Source organism: Mauremys mutica, chromosome 13, assembly GCF_020497125.1.
Source record: "Mauremys mutica isolate MM-2020 ecotype Southern chromosome 13, ASM2049712v1, whole genome shotgun sequence".
Classification (NCBI taxonomy): Eukaryota; Metazoa; Chordata; order Testudines; family Geoemydidae; genus Mauremys; species Mauremys mutica.
In genome coordinates this window covers 44,750,240-44,770,773 of record NC_059084.1, presented here as the reverse complement: position 1 = coordinate 44,770,773, position 20,534 = coordinate 44,750,240, and the positions used below count along the sequence as shown (strand labels likewise).

Below are 20,534 nucleotides of genomic sequence, written 5' to 3'. Positions count from 1 at the left end.
ACTTTTGATGTTAATTCTGGCTGAAAGCCTTGCTAATGTAATGGATCAAGTAGTTCTGCTGCTCGCTTCTGTTGAAATGCTTGGTCATGTTCCCACAGCATCTCTCTGTCAGTTTGCTTTCAGAGCGACACACCAGTCCCAGACATCTCGACTCCCCTTCCAATTCCACCAATTGCCTTCAGGTTCGCTGCTGCCCCACCTTGGCAGACTCATGCATTAAAAGTTTTCTATTTTGTTCATAACATCTTTCAGTGGTTTATAACCAGTTTTGACCAAACCCCACTGACTGCAGACTGGTGAAATGCAACACTTCGCCTATTAATAAACTAAATATTACTCAACGATCATTTCAATAGCTGTAACCCTAAGCTACTTGTTGGATTTGTTTTTAATCTAGGGCTTTACAATGTTTTATATAATTGCTTAATTTTAATGCAATTATTCTTTTTCCATTTACAAAACACTGCCATATGGGTTTGTACTGCCTAATAGTGATTACTTTACACCATGACTAAACAGAACTTTTGGATAAGAGTGTTAATGGTTAAGCTCTATTCTTATAGTCACTGATCTGTCTTGGTGCTGGGTAGGTTTTTGCATCTGAAGCACACAGCAGTCTGGAAAAGAAAACGAAACCTATCGTGGCTCCTTGTTGGAGCCTCTATGGGTTTTAAATTAAATAGCATGTCTTATTGAGAGTTGTTTTGTCCATTTGCGATAAACACTCCATGTTTCATGGGAATGCACATTTCCTCCATAGTGCAACCCTTACCCCTTATGTACCATAAAATCATGTTAGCCATATTCATTTTCACACAAAGTGTAACTGTTTATTATGTGCTTATAGTTTTTCCATGTAACCCCATCAAAGTGATTGCCTGATCACACCAAGCCATCTTAAGACTTCATGTTCTTAATATTTCTATTTTTGTGCCCCTCACTTTGCTGTTACTCCTTACTGGTAGAAAGGTTTTCACTGAAACTTTCCGAAAAGGAACCATGTCTCATGACATGAGAACTACTTTAATTACTTGAATATTAAAGAGGAACAAAGATGGTTTCAACTGTGGCAACTTCTGCCCCATATTGCAATTGAACACAGATTGACAGAACAAGGAGTAATGGTCTCAAGTTGCAGTGGGGGAAGTTTAGGTTGGATATTAGGATAAACCTTTTCACTAGGAGGGTGGTGAAGCACTGGAAGGAGTTATCTAGGGAGGTGGTGGAATCTCCATCCTTAGAAGTTTTTAAGTTCAGGCTTGACAAAGCCTGGCTGGGATGATTTAGTTGGGGATTGGTCCTGATTTGAGCAGGGGGTGGGACTAGATGACCTCCTGAGGTCCCTTCCAACCTTGATATTCCATGATTCTAAATATAATTGCAGAAAATTTAGCAACATGATTAAACATCACCATCCCATCAATCATACACACATGAGGTTGGTTTTATTAAAGGAAGATCGGCTGCTGATAATATGAGAAAAAATTGCTCACTTGATCCAGCAAGCTCAGATGTCGGATGCTCCCTCCAGAGCCTTGTCTCTAGATGCAGAAAAAGCCTCTCCCACCTCTATTCCCAACTCAACACCTGGAAGCACGTTTGTAAGACAAAGTCTTTGAACTGGGAAAGTTTGGTACAAGGCTGGAAAAGAGTCCCAGTCTATGTACTGAGGAACCTGCTTGTACTATCTGTCATCGTGAAACACGGCTTGATTCAAATCTTGCTTAGTCTCTTTAAATTACAATTAGACTGCAAATTTATTTTTGTTTCTTAGGTAACCAACTTTGATTGCTATGCTTGCTACTTATAATCACTTAAAGTCTATCTTTCTGTAGTTAATAAATCTGTTTTCTATTTTACCTTAAATATTGTGTTTTGGTAAAAGTGCCTGGCGAAATCCAAGCTCAGGTTACAAAGGCTGGTGCATGTCCACTTCCTTTGATGAAGTGGTGAACTACGTAATGAACTTACCCTGGCCAGTCGTCTGACCTGTGCAAGACGGGACAGTTCTGCGGTGCAAGACTGATGAGCTGGGGGAAACTGGCTGAAAGCTCTCTATTATTGTTTCATGAGTGGCTGGGAGGTCATTCATATAACTTAGTTGGGTGTGTCCCTGCCTGTGGTTGGCTGTGTAAGTGAAATACCTGCCAGAGGGTTGTAGCTTTATATCAGCATCACAGCGTGAGAGGCAGCCCAGGTTGTTGGATTTGGAGGTCTCAGCAGTTCCATAATCCAGGCTGCATCCAGGGGACTCCGTCACACCCTGACTAAGGACGAAATCTCAACTGAACTACATTTGCTAGGCAGGAGGCATGGGTGCCAAAGCCCAGTGGAGTTGAGTGAGGGTGGGGACAAGTACTTGTACCTGGTGGTGTGGGCCCTCCCTAAGGGTCCTAGACATCATTTGACCCTTCCTGTTTCCACTATGTAATAACAGAGCGGATTGAGACTCAATGGAGAGCCTTGTTGCAGACCAATAGGGCTGAAATCACTGATAACCAGGCCTAAGCATTAGACCTGCTTTGGGACAGTGTCTCTGATGTAAGAGACTGCCCAGCCTGCACTAGCCATGAGACTCCCCCAGTAACAGCTGAAGCAACTGAGAGCTCTGTTACATGGTGATACATCAACACATCCCAAAGGGTGCAGAGCAGAGTGTTGAGTAGCCGTCAGGGCAGCAGTCAGGGTCACAAGGGACCATCAGGGCAGCCGGGGAAGTGGTAGCGTGGCTGGCCGAGCAGAGTGCAGTGGTGATCGACCAGCAGGCTGGCTGGTGGAGCACAGAGGTGAGTGGATGGCAGGGGATCTGGTGGAGCAGAGCAGTGAGCAGCCAGCAGAATGGCTAATACTGGAGAGAGCCCTGGACAGCTGAGGAACCAAGGTGCCCCCCCAACCCCACCCCCACCGCCAGGGTAGGAAGAAGGCTCTGCAGATGCACCTCTGAAGTCTGGGTCTTCACTGATCAAGAACAACTGTGGGTGGGGTGCACTGGAGGAATAAGGGAGGGGCATGTTAAAGGAACTTTTGGTTGCTGGACTTAAGAACTTGAGGCAAAAGGACACTGCCCAGCGTACTCTAGGGTGGGTGTTTTGCTCATGGTTTTATGCTTACAACTCCTGCTTGCGACATTCCCCCAAGTTAATGCCAAGCTATCTTCCACCTTTTATTTAAAAGTTTATTTTCTACAATCAGACTCTGTTCTTGCAACAGGGAAAGTATTGCCTCTATAAGCACCCAATGGAGGGTGCATAACTGTCCTTGGGTACTCAGTGAGGGTTCAAGCCAGTTTTCTGTTGTATTGTTGAAAACGAACTCTTAGATATTGAACCTGGCTCTTGTTGCTGCTGACTCCAACTGGCAGAAAGATTACACCATATTCATTTTCACATGAAGTGTAACTGTTGGTTTTGGGCTTATAGTTTTTCCATATATCCATATCAAAGTGATTGTCTGATCACTTAGAGACACACCTTAAGGCATCATGCTATTAACATTTCTGTTTGTGTAATTCCACTTTCCTCTTACTCCTTACATGAGGACTGCTTTAATTGCTTTAATCTTAAAGATGAACAAAGATGGTTGCAACTGTGCCCCATATCCCTATTGAATACAGATAGTAAAATAATTGCAAAACATTTAGTGACATGACTGAATACCATCATACCATCCATTATTAACAGATCAGGTTGGTTTTATTAAAAGAAGTTTGGCGGCTGATGATACTAGAAAAAATGCTCATTTGATCCAGCAAATTCAGATCTCACATGTACCCTTCATAACCTTATCTCTCGATATGGAGAAAGCATTTGATAGGGTCGAGTGGCCTTATCCAATGGCTGTACTAAAAAATTCAGATTTGGACCAATATTCCTGACCTGGGTCACAATATTATAAAACTCTCCTTGCCCATCACTATCAACACAATTATTTCTCCCACATTTCACCTAAAGAGAGAGACATGACTGGGCTGTCCCCTCTCACTACTCTGTTTTAATCTCACTCTTGAACCACTGGCAATGTACAAACATCAGCACTCAGCCGTGCAACTGTAAACAGGAAAGAATAGCAAATCAGTGTATATTCCAGTAATGTTTTTGTACTGTTGAAGAATCCATCATCATCAATCCCACCATTATTGAACGTAGTTGATATTTTTGGAAAGATCTCTCCAAAACTAGAATAAATCAAAAGCTATGGATATATCCAAAAGACCAGATCCTTCTTAGCTTCAGCATTTTCCATTACAAGTATGCAAGGAAATATTTTGCTGATGTGTTAAAATTTGTCCTATATATTAAAAGAAATTTACAGAGATGTAGAGAGGTGGTATCTTCTCCCTTTATCCTTTTGGGGATAATAGAAACAGTTGTATGGGGGGATTTTGACAAACCAGTAAAGTGCCTGAAACCACTACTGCTTATTGCTAAAGCAGCCAAGTCAGCAGGGCGAAAAGTGGCCATGCAGCAGCCTCAGCTTGACCAAGGCAGGAGGGAAGGAGGGTTTGGGTGCCACAGAAAGGGCAGCTTGACCCCGCCTCCTTCCTGATAAGAATTGTGCTGAAGTTGCTGATACATGCATTTTAGAAGAGCAGGATGTGCCCCCAGGAATGTCTGTTAGGGCCTCAAGGCTGCAAACTCTGAAAAAACCCACACCTGGTTAATCAATAATCAGAAGGAACCTCTTGCTTGACTGTTGAAACTGCTTGTTTTACAAGGTTTCTTTAAGTGACATGTCATTATATTACTTAATGTATAAATAAGGTGGGAAAGTTTGAGGTGGTTGGACTGGTCTTTTCCTCTGGATGCATCTTGTGTTCTGCACCGGCAGACGGGCTGCCGCTGTGCCACTCTAGAGCCACACTCAGCTTCTGTAATTATTGAGGGTTGGGGGTGTTTTACTAACCTGTTACGGACGTGTGAAAGGGCTTGTGACTAAGTACAGTTTATCTTTAAGTGAAAGCACTGTTGAGTTGTCCTGTTTGTGCCAGCCATCTATCGGTCGGACGGCCGTGTCTCCCCTGATTTATTTCCTGACACCACCTCGCACAGAGTAAAAGTTACCAAGAGCTTTGGGTTGAAAGAACCCCGGATAACACAGTCAGCATGAATAGCTGTCCAGGAATGATGTATCTCATGCCTATTGCCTTTCAAGGTCTCTCCCTTACTCTTTGCTCAAACAAATAGGCTTCTCATGCAGTTACATGAGAGAAAAAGCAGCTTCGCTTGTCACACAAGACCTTTAAAAAACACTGGGCAACTGGAAGTATGGACTTGCCAGATTTGTATCTATATTATCTAGCATTCCTAATGCACCCAATTGTAATATGGCTTCCTTCCAGTAGCACCTTCTATACACTGGCCAGGTTTAAGGTTGAAAAAAGATTAGCTATTGCATTTGGTTCCCTCTCTTCTTTTATATATAGATCACAACCTAACGACTTAGATGGTGCAGGGTGGGTGAAATGTGACACCAGCACAGGCCACCTCTCTCCATGCAGATCAGCCTGTCGTCAGGAATCCCCTTCTCATAGCCCACTCCTTCCTCTCCTGCAAGCTTATGGTACCTTATGCGTGACGGGTTCAGTCACAGAGACCCCCCTTGGGAGTGTTACCCGATGTACTGAGACTATATCTGAGCCCGTTTTCTTTGCCAGTTTGGGCCTCCAGAACCCTGCCTTGTTGAGCCAGACATGCAAGCCTGCTGCAGCACAGTCCCAGGGTCTGAACCACGCCCCCAAAACTGCAGACTTCACTGAGAACAGCTTAAGAAGTGCTCCTGTCTCCAGCACCCAGACACCCAGCTCCCAATGGGATCCAAACCCCGAATAAATCCGTTTTACTCTGTATAAAGCTTATACAGGGTAAAGTCATAAATTGTCTGCCCTCTATAACACTGAGAGAGAGATACGCACAGCTGTTTGCTCCCCCAGGTATTAATCACTTACTCTGGGTTAATTAATAAACAAAAGTGATTTTATTAAGTATAAAAAGTAGGATTTAAGTGGTTCCAAGTAATAACACACAGAACAAAGTAAGTTACCAAGCAAAATAAAACAGAACACACAAGTCTAAGCCTAATACATTAAGAAACTGAATGCAGGTAAATCTCACCCTCAGAGATGTTCCAATAAGCTTCTTTCACAGACTAGACACCTTCCTAGTTTGGGCCCAATCCTTTCCCCTGATACAGACCTTGTCAGTTCCAGCAGGCATCTTAGGTGAAAAGCAGGAGATTCCACATGACTGGGACCTTCTTTGTTCTGTTCCAGCCCCTTTTATAGCTTTGGAAGAAGGTAGGAATCCTTTGTCTCTCTCTGGGTTCCCACCCCTCCTTCTCAATGGAAAAGCACCGGTTAAAGATGGATTCCAGTTCAGGTGACTTGATCACACGTCCTGGGAGACTTCATTACCCAGTGGCTGGCACACATGTATTCAAGAAGTCTTACAAGTAAACAGAGCCATTTACAACCAATTGTCCTGGTTGATGGGAACCATCACGATTCCAAACCACCATTAATAGCCCACACTTTGCATAATTACAATGGGACCTCAGAGTTATATTTCATATTCCTAGTTTCAGATACAAGAAAGATACATTCATACAATAGGATGATCACACTCAGTAGATTATAAGCTTTGTAATGATACCTTACAAGAAACCTTTTGCATAAAGCATATTCCAGTTATATCCACCCTTATAAACATATTTTTATAAAAATATGGAGTACAATGTCACATTGTGATACAGGAAATGGCCAGAATCCACCGGTTTCTTATCCCACAGTGGTCAGCTTCAAACCTCCATGCTGCACGTCTTTGAGAGCACCGCATTCATTTGCCTCGACATCAGCTGGTAAAACACAGATTTTTCACAAACAGCTAATGGAAGGCTTGCCACCCACCAGTTCTCATTTGCAACCCACACCTCATCCACAGCCACAACCTTTCTCCCTATAACTGTGCCCCTCATACACATCCTCCACATCCAAATATAGTAGAGAGAGAGAAAACTTGAAGAATGGGGCCTGGTGCAGGGCCTGAGGCCTGAACCAAAGGCTGTGAACCAGAGTAATATAATATAATGGTCAAAATAATAATATGCTAGATATTTATGTAAATACATTTCAGAAGGCTAGTACAGATACACCCCAATCTAGTAAAAGGTAAGATGGTTTGATGGAACAATGTATAGGGATGTTTTGTCAAAGATATCAGGAACAAGGGGAGGTAACAAGCAGATATCATGAAACACGTCAGGTGGTATGTAATTTGTTTGTCTCAGTCAATAAATATTGGGGCACTTTGCCTTATCCCTTTGTGGGGCCTAGGGGACAACAGAGACTCCCACTGCTGACTGAACCGCTCCTTGTCAATGGGCACCCATGTGTTAGTTTACCTGTCACCACGGAGCCAGGGTGTTAGGACTGTGCCTCGAAGGCAATGCACCTGGCCACGTGCCTTTGTCACCATACTATGCCTATGGTCTTCTTTTATGAGCTATTAGGGTTGCCAACATAGTTTTTCAAAAATAAGGGACGGTTTTCTTAGTACTCCCGCCCCACCCTCCTCCCGATATCATTATCATTATTAATAATAATACCAAGCAGGACTCACCTACATCCACCAGGGGTGTTTCTTGCTGGTTTTTGCAGCACTGATGCTGGTCTTGGCTGCCAGGACCAGGCTCCCTGCCCATCTCGCTCCCCCAGGCTGCAACTGCAGCAGCCACCAATCAGCAGTTATTCTCCTCTGCTGGGGACATGGGCAGAGACTCTGTGAGCAGGGAGACTACACTCTGCGACTACTGACGCCCTGGCCAGACAGAGCCCCTCCTCGACCCTGGTCTTTCAGCGCAGCCCCAGGGCACACAGTTCCATCCACTTGCATTGCCAGACAGAGCTTGCACAGGGAAAGCAGATGGGGCTGCACTCTGGGGCTTGAGCATGGTCCAGTCTGCTTTCCCTGCCCAGCACTGAAGGGCCAGGGTCTGGAGCAGTGTGGAAAGATGCACCCATGTGTTCTAATCCTCTGCTGTTGAAATATAGGAGAAACAGCACCCCCTACTGATTGAGTATGGGACAGGCAATTTTCTGTTTAAATGAGGGACGTACCTTGTAATATAGGACTATTGGCAGTGTTGATAACACGGGAGCTTCCGGGTTAGAAGAACTGAGCAGCTGGCACAGCTCCAGCAGCCTGAATAGCGTGACGTTCCAGCCTTTTACACTTAGCCACACCACCCAGAAGTCTTTTATCTCTGGATATTCCCTACGCATTTCAACTGCTGTGGGTTAGCTCACCTGACCACTCTGCTGCTGTGCTCACAGAAAACTTCCCCATAAAGTAAACAGGTTATAACAGAGACAACTAGGAACAAACAGTAGGAGTTATTCAAGCTTCACGGTCTTGTTGGAGAGTGAGGCTTCCTGTGACGCAGCGAGAAGTGCGGGGAAGGGACGGCTGATTTGTCTTTCTTGAAGTTTGCTCATCTTGTGGGTCTGGATTTCCTCTCTTGTGTTTCGTGTCAGAGCAGCAGAGAGCTCAGCATAGGGAGGGGTGGCCATGCCTGCTCCAGCTCTCTGGGTCCTGGCCCCAGACACCACCCTGTAGAGCTGCAGTCCTACCCCCTCCAGGATGATGGCTCCTTGGCCCAAACCTGCCTTGGTCTCCTTCTGGCTCCTGTCTCTCTGCTCCATCACCTTGGCTGGTAAGTGACCCCTGTTCTGCTGGATGCCTCAGTCCCATTTCCCATCCCAGTCATTTTCCCCCAGGGATGGGTGCTGCAGGGCCCCCTTCGGTTGGTGTCCTACATGCCTAGGTCCCATTCCCATCCCGGTCTCTCTCCTTCCTACAGGGGTTCACCATATCTCCTATCTCCAGCTCATCTCCCCGCAGGCGGCCTCTGGTCTGCCCAAGCGACTGAAAGTGATGAGGGTGAATGACCTGGTGCTCTCAGTCTACGACAGCAACACACGCAGGCGAGTTCCCCGCAATGGGTACAGCCCAGGGAACCAGGAAAGCCAGCAGTTCTGGAATGCACGCAGGGCTGGGTGCCTGGCCTGGGACTTCTGGGTGGAGACCGAGTACCAGGGCCTGGTGCGGGAGATGAACGCCAGCTCCCCAAAGGCGGGTGAGTTCCCATCCCTCAGAACTGGGAATAGTTGGGCAACTCAAAGGAGGTGGGAGGGAGCTGAGGGAGGGGACACAAGAGGGAGTGACTTTCTTGATACATAGTGGTTAGAGTCAGGGAGGGAGGCTGGGATCCAGGATTTCTCAGTTCTTTTCCCAGCTCTGGGAGAGGAGTGGGGCCTGGTGGATTGCAGGGTGGGGAGTGCTGGGAGTCAGAAATCCTGAGTTCTGTGCATGGGAACATTTCTCCCCAATGCTGTCCCCTGGTGGCAGCTCCATGCTCAGTTGCTCACAAAGCCATTCTTCCCCCAGAGCCCTACTACATGCAAGTCCTAAAGACCTGTGAGCTGGACGATGCCACTGGTGCTGTCCGAGCTGTCACCAGATATTCCCTCAATGGGGAGGACATGCTGCAGCATCAGACCGACCAGAACCGCTGGTTCTCAGTGCACCCGGCAGCCTGGCGAGTGGCTGAGCGCTGGAACCGCGAAGGGGAGACTTCTGCTGTGCTGAACCACCTCCCACTGCAGCAATGCAGATTCTGGATGGAGAGGTCTGTGCCATTCACCACTCAGAAGACAGGTGACAGCTCTGCCAATGCCCCTCAGTCTTGACCTGCAGTCCCCTGCTATCCCATTCCCTGTGACTAACATCCCTTCCTCGGCCTCCCCCCAGCCCAGCCCTCAGTGCACGTGGCTTTCGTCCCAGAGACCCAGGACCGGCAGCGGCGCCTCATCTGCCATGTGACGGGGTTCTATCCCCGTGACATCGAGGTGACCTGGGAGCGGGGGGGCCAGGTTGCCCTCGGGGAGCAGCTGACCAGCGGGATCCGACCAAATGGGGACCCCACCTTCCAGATCCAGGTGTCCATCGAGCTGGGGCAGGAGGGGGTCAGCCCTGCAGAGCACGTGTGTGTGGTGAGACACAGCAGCCTGGGGGCTGCCCCTCTGAGGGTGACCTGGGGTGAGTACTGGGGGGGGCAGAACAGGGGGAGCAGTGGGGAGAAGCTAGAAATGGGGCCACTCCTACTGAGGGAGGAGATGGAAACAAGGGGTGGGGGAAGAGGGAGTTGGGAAATGCAGAGGGACCATTTTGTGGGGTACCAGGATATGGGTAGGCAGAGAGAGGTACTAGGGGTAGGTAGAGAAGTGTTTTGGGGGGTTGAAAGGGGAGGGGCAGGCAGAGGAGCACAATGGGGGGTTCAGAGGTGAGGGGAAAGCACAGGGGGTTTTAGGGCAGTTGGCAAATAATGAGGTGATGCAGAGAAGGGTTCTAGTGGGGCATGGAGGGGAGGGGCAATGAGGGGGGCTCACAGGCTGGGAGGGGAGGCAGAGAAGGGGCTGTTTAGATGCAGGGCCGACACATGGGGGATGGGTGGCTGGGAGGGCCAGTTCAACCGGGGGATGGAGGCACTAGAGAGGCAAAAGGGCTTTGGGGCACCATGGCTCAGTTTGTCTCGGGACATTTCCAGATTCCCAGGCCACAGGCCAACCTGGTACCTTGGTGATTGTTGCTGTCTGCATCCTTGCGCTGCTGGGAATTGGGGCCCTGGGCTGGTACCTGAGGAGGAGGCCAGGTGAGTGATGCCCCCACACAGCGCTCCCTGTAGCACAGAGTTCCCTAGGGCCACATTGGGGTACTGGGGTCAGCACTGACTGGTGGAGGAGAGCGCCCCCTGCTGAACCCCTACTCTGCAGCACTTGGTTTCCCAGCCAAGTACCAAGCCAGCCTGGCCCTGCTTAGCATCAGATCCCAGGGGCTCCGTGCTGAACCCTGGCTGGATAAAGGGGGAGTGGCTGTGGGAAGCTGCCTCCCAGCTGTGGTCCCCATTGTCCACACACACACACACACCCTGGTTCCCGGGAAGCAGGGTCTCCAGATGAGTCAATTATTGCTTGGGCTTCCCCTGCAGGGGCCCAGAAGGGGCCGTATCACCCGGCACATACACAGCCAGAGACTGTCGACTCTGCTCCAGCCACTGCTAAGCCAGCAGGAAACTCCTCGTCCACAGCACTTTCTCTCCCAGATGTCACTGAGTGACCAGACACAGAGCCGGCTGTGCAATGGCCGTCACCACAGACTGGAGCCACATGGCCCATCCCTGGCAAAGGGGAGGTGCAGGGGGTGGGGGGCAACGAATAAGGCCAAAATCCCTGAAGTACAGGGTGGGGAGTGTGACGTTGCACTACATATGTTTTATAGAAATATGCTTATGAATGTGAATGTGATGTAAATGGAATATGCTTTATGCAAATGGTACCTTGTATCGTGTCCTTAGGAAGCTTGTAATCTACTAAATGTGTTCATCCTATCTGTTTGCTTGTATTATTTCTATATGGGGAGTTAGGAAAATAAGATATACACTTGTATCACTGCTATGTAATGGTCTTCTCTTACTGTGACAGTCTGAGGCCTGGTTCTTCAGCTAAGCAGCCATAAACTGTGAAATGTATGGTCACATCCTCACATTCCAAACTAGTCATATTAAAATAAGGCAATCTGGGGCTATTAGGAAGGTGATTCGATCTATCACCTCCAGAGAAAGGGAAGAGCCTAAAACATGTCAAAGAAAACTTAGTTTGATAGTTTTCTGTCTGGCAAGAACTCACTTATCAATAGACACATCTGGAGAACCCTTATGTCTGTATAGATGTAATTGTGAAATCCTCACTTCTGTATTGTTTTGTATGTTTATTTGCATGGTCTCTGTCTGGTTCTGTGATTGTTTCTGTCTGCTGCATAATTAATTTTGCTTGGTGTAAACTAATTAAGGTGGTGAGATATAATTGGTTAGCTAATCATGTTACAATACATTAGGATTGGTTAGGTAAATTTTAGTAGAATGATTGGTTAAGGTATAACTGAGAACTATATAAATTAGGGGCAAACAGGAAGTAAGTTGGGATTTGAAAATAAGGAAAAGGAACTGGGATTTAAGTTTCCTGGAAGTTCACCCCAATAAACAATTGTTTGCACCTTTTGACTTCAGGTATTGTTGCTCTCTGTTCATGTGAGAAGGGCCAGGGAGAGTGAAGGAATAAGATCTCTAACAACCCAGGAAGAATGGGGTCTTAGAATATCAGGGTTGGAAGGGACCTCAGGAGATGTCTAATCCAGCCCCCTGCTCAAAGCAGGGCCAATCCCCAGACAGATTTTTGCCTCAGACCCCTAAATGACCCCCTGAAGGATTGAACTCACAACACTGGGTTTAGAAGGCCAATACTCAAGCCACTGAGCTATCCCTCTCCCCCATGTTTTACAGTGACATGTAACCATGTCACATGATACTGGAATTCAGCTTAGTCCTTGTACTTTTCCATTGATGAGGCGGTGGTGGGGACCAAGCACAGACAAAAGATTTCCCCCCTTGTGCCAAAGTTATAAAAGGGGGTGAAACAGGAGAAAGGGGGCTGCCAGTCAATAGAAAACCCCTGCTTACCACCTGAGATGTCTGCTAGTACTAACAAGGACTGTACGAGGGGAAAGGATTGCACCCAGACTAGGAAGGAGTCTAGTCTGTGAAAGAAGCTTATTGGAACATCTCTGAGGGTGAGATATTACCTGCAATCAGTTTCTTAATGTATTGGGCTTAGACTTGCGTGTTTTTCCTTTATTTTGCTTGGTGACTCACTTTGTTCTGCTATTACTTGAAACTTAAATCTGTTATTACTTGAAACTTAAATTCTACTTTTTATACTTAATAAAATCACTTTAGTTTATTAATAAACCCAGAGTAAGTGATTGATACCTGAGGGAGCAAACAGCTGTACATATCTCTCTATCAGTGATATAGAGGGTAAACAACTGAAGCTTTATACAGAGTAAAATGGATTTAGTTGGGGTTTGGATCCCATAGGGAACTATGTGTCTGGGTGCTGGAGAGAAGTAACTTGCTGAGCTGTTTTTAGTTAAGTCTTCAGCTTTGGGGGCATGGCCCAGACCCTGGGTCTCTGTTGCAGCAGGTCCCCCCCATTACCTTATTGCTGGGCCATGCCCTGAATTGCAGGCTTTCCCCCTGGCCCCACACCCCAGCATGAGGCTCTTCTTTTTTTGTGTCTGCCAGTTTGCTACTTACCAGTAGAAAGGTCTTCACTGAAACATTCCAAAAAGGAACCATGTCTCATGACACGAGAACTGCCTTAATTAATTACTTGAATATTAAAGAGGAACAAAGATGATTTCAACTGTGGTGACTTCTACTCCATATTTCTATTGAACACATATTGTCAAATAATTGCAAAAATGCTAGCGACACAACTGAACACCATTATCCCATGAACTATACACACAGATGAGCTTGGTTTCATTAAAGGAAGATAGGCTGCTGATAATATGAGAAAAATCACTCACTTGATCCAACAAACTCAGATGTCAGATGTACCCTCCATAGACTTATCTCTAGATGCAGAGAAAGCATTTGATAGGGTTGAGTGGCCTTATCTAATGGCAGTCCTTAAAAAATACAGACTTTCAGCATTTTCCATATTCCTGAATTGGGTCAATGTCTTACACAACTCTCCCTGCACTTCACTTCAACTAACAGGAATTATTTCTCCCACTTTTTCTGCTAAAAAGAGCACCAAGACAAGGCTATCCCCTCTCACTCCTTTTTAATCTCACTCTTGAACCCACCGGCAAGCTACATACATCAGCACTCAGCCACTGAAAGTGTTTGTATGAACAGGAAAGAATACAACATCAATTTTATATGCTAATGACTTTTTTGTACTATTGAAGAATGCCTCCTCATAAATCTGATCACTATGGAATGTAGCTGATGATCTCTTTTGGAAAGATTTCTGATTTTTGCCTTGACTGGAATAAAGTAAAAGTTATAAATATATCCAAAAGATCTATCCTTCTCAGTTTCAGCATTTTCCATTGCAAATATGCAAGGAAATGTTACTGAGGCCTTAACATTTCTCCTAATCTTCCCAAAATTGTTTCTATAAGTATGGACTATATATTCAAAGACATTTCCAAGTCTGTACAGAGGTGGCATCTCCCCCCCGCTATCCTTACTGGAGAGTACAAAAACAGTCATAATGAATATCTGGGCAAGAGTGTCTTATATCATCAGACCTTTCAAGGTCTCCCCCTTGCTTTTGCTCAAATAAAGAGGCTTACCATCCCATTTATATAGGATAAAAAAGAACCTTGCTTGTCACAGAAGACGTTTAAAACATCCTGGGCAACTGGAGGTATGGGGCTGTCAGAACTGTGTCTATATTATCTAGCATGCCAAATGGATCCTCCTGTAAGTTCACCCTCCTCCAGGAGCTCTGTGTACACACCAACTTGGTTTGAGAGTGAAAAAAGCTTAGCTATGCCATTTTGTTCCCTCTCTTATTTCATATATGTTAAAATGCCACCCTCACCCTTAAGGAAAAAAATCCAAACTTGCATCTACAAGGGGCATCCTGACGTGTGTTAATATGATTAGAGCAACATATTTTACTAATTCTCTCCTTCCACCACTATGGGATAATCCATACCTTAATATCGAGGCCAACACCACAGTTAAAATAATTTGGAAAGAAAAAATTAACAAAAATTAAAGATATAAGAAAAGGTGATACATCAGTGTCTGTCACTCACCTGGGTGTCAAATATCAGCTACCTGTGCCGCAGTTCCTTCTTTCAGCAGCTATGCCCCAGGATTCCTGCTCTTTCAGAGGTGATGAAGGGCCTTAGCACAGATGAGAGAGCCAAGATCTATGAGTTGCCTCTCAGGTGCCATGTGGGGACCAGTATGTGAAGTGTGATGGGACACTGAGCATCCTCTTCGAAGGCTGGACCGTACTCTGCTGCATCATGGCTTTGAGAACAGATGAAGTCAGCTGTGACTCCCCCCTGTCCAAGACTCTTAATGCTGCAAGGGATTCTACTTCTTGAGGATCCAGCTATTCCTAACCCTGATCGAAGTAGACAAGAAGAGGGGGTTCAATTCCACTGTAACCAGGATAAGAGATACCCCAAACTGATCTCCTTCTATTCCATCCACTGGAGGTGCTCAACTTCTTCCCTGGGGGCCTGACCTTCACCAAGGGCACCTGTCCAGAGGCTACAAGTGTATCAAGACCCTGCACAGTGACTCTGACTGTTACCAGATTTGCCTGTTATTTTGGGGTATGCTCATTTTTAGGGTTACTCTTCAGGAGGGTGGGGGAGGGTGTCTGTAATTCTATCAATGTTCTGCTGCTCTCACTGGTATTCTCATGCAGAGCTTGACTTCTCCCTGCTGCAAATTCCCCCCTCAATGGAGCTATCCTGCAGGACCTCGGTTCCCCAGGGCTGGGTTCTTCCAGCCCCAGAATCAGACGAACACACACACACACACACACACACACACACACACACCATGTCTGAGAGGACTGGCTTAATCAGTGCTCTCAAGCTGACCCCTTATATGTCCCTGGACTTAGTAGGCTGGGTTGAGCAGCATTTCCAAGCTGTCAGCCTCATATGCCCCAGGTTCAGCACGTCCTTATCCCCACTTTCACGTTACAATCGTTCTAGTAATAGCCCACCTGATGAGCAAACCCCACAGGATTTTTGGGTGCTGCAGGGTGTCATAAACAGATAGTTAAGGGTTAAGGTCTCTTTTACCTGTAAAGGGTTAACATGCAGTACCTGATGACCACCTGACCAGAGGACCAATCAGAGATGAGATAATTTCAAATCTCTGTGGAGGGAAGCCTTTGTCTGTGTTCTTTGTGAGAGCTCTCTTTGGATCTAAGAGAGGTCAGTCATGTCTCCAAGTTCTCCTGGAGTAGTTTCTACTATTTAATAGTAAGTATTAATTAGAAAGGCGAATTAGTCTTATAATTTGATTTCTACATTTGCAATTGTGTGTTTTGCTAAAGGAAATTCTTTATTCCTGTTTGCTGTTACTTTGCTTTTACTAAGAAAGAAAGGAGGGGGGATTCTCTCCAGAGATTGATAAGCTTAGACCCTGTATTGTTCTATCTTGAATTACAGAGACAAGTTACTTTCTTTTTATTCTTTAATAAATTCTTTTCTATTAAGGACTTGTTTGGTCTTTCCTTGGGTGGATTCTCAGGGAAAGAGAAGGGGGAGGTATCCCTCTGTAGTTAGATCCCGGTATCTCTCCTAGGAAAAGGGAGGGGGGAGGAAGCAGGGGGAATGGTTTATTTCTCCTGGGTGTAAGAATTCCATGGATTTGGGGCTCTTGGAATCCCCTAGGATTTTGGGGAAGGACTGTGTGTCAATCCACATTTCCTGATTGAGTGGTGGCAGCTTACTAGATCTAAACTAGGATTTTAGTTTAGAGGGAAACCAAGTCAGGTCCCCACATTGGAAACCAACAGCTCCAAGTGGGGGTGAGACCTATGACACAGGGATCTTTAGCTTAGGTACAAAGAGCGTTGCTGCAGAGCAAATGGGGAAGCCAAAAACACCCATGGCGGGGGAGGGAAGGGGAGAGGAGGGCGGAAGGAACCAATTTAACCATGAATGTTATTTATTGCCAGGTAATGGGGCAGCCAAACAAACAAAACAGCTATAATATTAAATCTTATTTAAATTGGATGACAAAAGTCAGGTTTAGAAAACTATAACTGATCACACAAGCCAGGGCCAGAAGGCTTTACCAAGAGAGAAAGAGGGGTGAAATTCCCCTCTGGTGTTATCCGGACCAGTGATCTGCTAGGTCACTCCAATCCTTGACTCTGGGAGCCAGCCTTACCCTGCTCTTCTGTGAGAACCCCCACCCCTGGACTATTCACGCACAGCCTCTGGCATGTAAGCTGCTCCTTGGATTGTGCAACCGAATGACTCTAGCCAATATCTCCGGTCCCAGACACAACCCTAGGAACCTCCAATCTGCAGTTTCCAGTTATACCCACTGGATGCTGCAAGTTTATATAAGTTCATCAATTTAACAAAGAAATTGATATGTACCAGGCTTGTTATCCTAAGGGGAGTCTCTCATAGAATATCAGGGTTAGAAGTGACCTAAGGAGATAATCTAGTCCAACCCCCTACTCAAAGCAGGCCCACTCCCCAATTTTTGCCCCAGATCCCTAAATGGCCCCCTCGAGAATTGAACTCATAATGTTGGGTTCAGTAGACTAGTGCTCAAACCAAGCTACCCCTCTGACACACTTCAAAGCCCATTCACTGCTTCAGGTAAAATAAACAGATTTATTAAGTATAAAAGGTAGATTTTAAGTGATTATAAGTCAAAGCACAAGAAGTCAGATTTAGTCAAATGAAATAAAAGCAAAATGCATTCTAAGCTGGTCTTAACACTTTCAACGTCCTTACAGACTTAGATGCTTCTCACCACAGGCTGGCTGGTTGCCCTTCAGCCAGGCTCTCCCCTTTGATCGGCACTTCAGTCCCTTGGTGGTGGTGGTGATTGTTAGGGGGCTTATTTCTTCACCCTCTCACTTCCCTGGTCCCTCTCGCATGAACAGAGAGCAACAATACCTGAAGTCCAAAGGCGCAAACAATTTGATGTTTATTGGGGTGAACTTCCAGCAAGCATGATTCCAGTTTCCTTCCTCAGTGTCCCCCTTCCCAGCTCTGACACCACAGAGCCTTGCCTGTGTCCCTGTTTCTGTTCCCATCCCCTGTTCCCATTGCCCCCTTTAGCAAAACATGATCCCAATTCCCCCATCCCCAGTCCCTGTTCCCATCCCCACCCCCATTTACTTCCTGATTGACTGTAGACTCTATAGTAAAACCTGAGTTTTGCTTAGCAATACCTTAACCAATCATTTTACTGAAATTTAACTAACCAATCCTAACATATTGTAACATGGTTATTTAACCAATCGTATTCCACCACCTTCATTGGTTTACACCCAACAAAATTAATTATACAGCAGACAGAAACAATCACAGAACCAGACAGAGACCATGCAAATAAACATACAAAACAATACAGAGGTGAGGATTTCACAACTACATCTATACAGACATAAGGTTTTCCAGCTGTGTCTATTGATAAGTGAGTTCTTGCCAGGCAGGATGCTATCAAACTAAGGGTACGTCCATACTACCCGCTGGATCGACGGGTAGCAATCGACTTCTCGGAGTTCAATATATCGCGTCTCATCTAGACGGGATATATCGAACTCCGAACGCGCTCCCGTCGACTCCGGAACTCCACCACCGCGAATGGCGGTGGCAGAGTCAACGGGGGAGCCGCGGACTTCGATCCCACGGCGTGAGGATGGGTAAGTAGTTCGAACTAAGGTACTTCGAGTTCAGCTACGCTATTCGCGTAGCTGAACTTGCGTACCTTTGTTCGACCCCCCCCCCCCAGTGTAGACCAGGCCTAAGTTTCCTTTTACATCTTCTAGGCTCTTCCCTTTCTCTGGAGGTGATGGAATATCAGGACAGGATTGTATTCCTAACAGCCCAATAGCACCTTATTTCAATGTGACTAGTTTGGAATGTGAGGATGTGACCGTACACTTCCCAGTTTATGACTGGCCTCTGCTGCTTAGCTGAAGAACCAGGCCTCAGACTATCACAGTAAGAGAAGGCCATTACACAGACAGACAGTGATTTTGATTCTTTCTTTTATACCTCTATAACTAGCTAAGTGATAAGAATACACCTAAATTCTTAACGTATAGGCCTTTGCAGACAGGCCTGAATATCTATATCCTAACGGTAGTGTCTGTAGATATAGGGCAGGGTTTCTCAAACTGGGGTCGCTACTTGTGTACGGAAAGTCCTTGGTGGGCCGAGCCGGTGTGTTTACCTGCCCCATCTGCAGGTCCGGCCGATCGCGGCTCCCACTGGCCGCGGATCGCTGCTCCAGGCCAATGGGAGCTGCTGGAAGCGGCACAGCTGAGGGACTTACTGGCTGCCACTTCCAGCAGCTCCCATTGGCCCGGAGCAGTGATCAGTGGCCAGTGGGAGCCGTGATTGGCCGGACCTGCGTACGGGGCAGGTAAACACACCAGCTCGGCCCGCCAGGGGCTTTCCCTACACAAGCGGCGACCCCTGTTTGAGAAACCGTGATGTAGGTGGAAGAGAGAGAGATCATGGCAAATGTCTCTTCCTTTTATCATTTCCTTTCTTCCCTACTGGCTTTGCCCCCACCCCCACACCTTTCAGAGTCAGGTGAGCATTACTGAGGCTCTCCAAGGTTGAGCAAATCCCCTGGCGTGGCCTCATGTAGGTGAATCATTGCATTGTAGCTCCCTGGCTGTACAATGGCTGTTGATGGGTTGATTGACACCCAGCCGGGTGTTGGTTACTTTCCTTGCTGTTGCCTCTGGGGAGCTAATATCTGGCTGATTTTCTGAATGCACAGCATGTTTTAGTGACAACCATATTACACAATTCTCATAACTTCATATGCATTAATGATTTACATGTATGGATAGCAAAATGACTTTCAGCAGATCATGACCTTTCTCCTGATACCTTACACGTCATGCTTTATATATAGGGATCACAATTATATGAAAATGAGGAATATGGGGCTTACAGTATGCTCCCCCAAGGTATAGAATGTCACAGGGCGGGGGTGGTAGCTGAGAGTCTGGAGTGCTAGAGACAGGCAGAGCCCCAGCACAATCCGTCAGGGGAAGATGAAGTCCCAATGGAACTGATGCAGATTTTGGATCCAGGCATCAGAACATATATGTGAGCATGGGTAAGCTCTTTTGTAGGGAAAGAACAATGGTTCAAGGGGGAAAACTAGATTTGTTTATGGGTAAACTGATGGCTCAAGTAGTGTACCAAAGTGGTTTTCTTCTAGCTGGATAATAGGTATGATCATTCCTGGCTATGGGTGCTGTTCCTTCAAAGAAGCTCACAATGCAATTAGGCAGTTTCAGTATTTTGGATACCAATAGAGGATTTATTACAAGAATTGGTCTAACTACTGAGCTGGGTGTGTGCAGGTGTGGGTTCATTAACATCTGGAGCAGAGATCCCCCAGGATGCCCTGCTTCCCTGTTTTGCTGGTCCCAGAGCTCCGTGCTGTTCTTGCCTTGGAATCTCTGGTCTCCATTCTGTAGCTAATGGAGATGCCTCCCTGTCCCATCTTTGATACAAATGAGGCCAGGGGAGTTTCCTTAATCCTGTCATCCTTATCCGGAGGGGCTTAGGTTTTTCTCTCAGGGCTGGTCCACACTAAGAAGTGGGGTCGAACTAGGGTACGCAAATTCAGCTACGTGAATAGCGTAGCTGAATTCAAAGTACCCTAGTTCGAACTACTCACCCGTCCAGACGCCGCGGAATCGAAGTCCGCGGCTCCCAGGTCGACTCCACCACCGCCGTTTGCAGTGGTGGAGTACCGGAGTCGACCGCGGCGCTTCCGGAGTTCGAACTATCACATCCAGATTAGACGCGATAGTTCGAACTCCGAGAAGTCGAACTCACCGCGTCGACCTGGCTGGTAAGTGTAGACTAGCC

The 20,534-nt window shown here is 46.5% G+C and overlaps 1 protein-coding gene across 1 annotated transcript; it reads left to right on the top strand.

The window, feature by feature from the left end:
- Positions 1–8,218: 8,218 nt before the first annotated feature.
- LOC123348640 (H-2 class II histocompatibility antigen, A-U beta chain-like) lies at positions 8,219–11,635 on the top strand. The gene is made up of 6 exons (XM_044986215.1): positions 8,219–8,706; positions 8,854–9,129; positions 9,441–9,710; positions 9,804–10,091; positions 10,600–10,704; positions 11,041–11,635. The coding sequence occupies exons 1-6, from the start codon at positions 8,634–8,636 to the stop codon at positions 11,166–11,168; spliced, it is 1,140 nt and encodes a 379-aa protein (XP_044842150.1). The 5' UTR covers positions 8,219–8,633; the 3' UTR covers positions 11,169–11,635.
- The last annotated feature ends 8,899 nt before the right edge of the window (positions 11,636–20,534 follow it).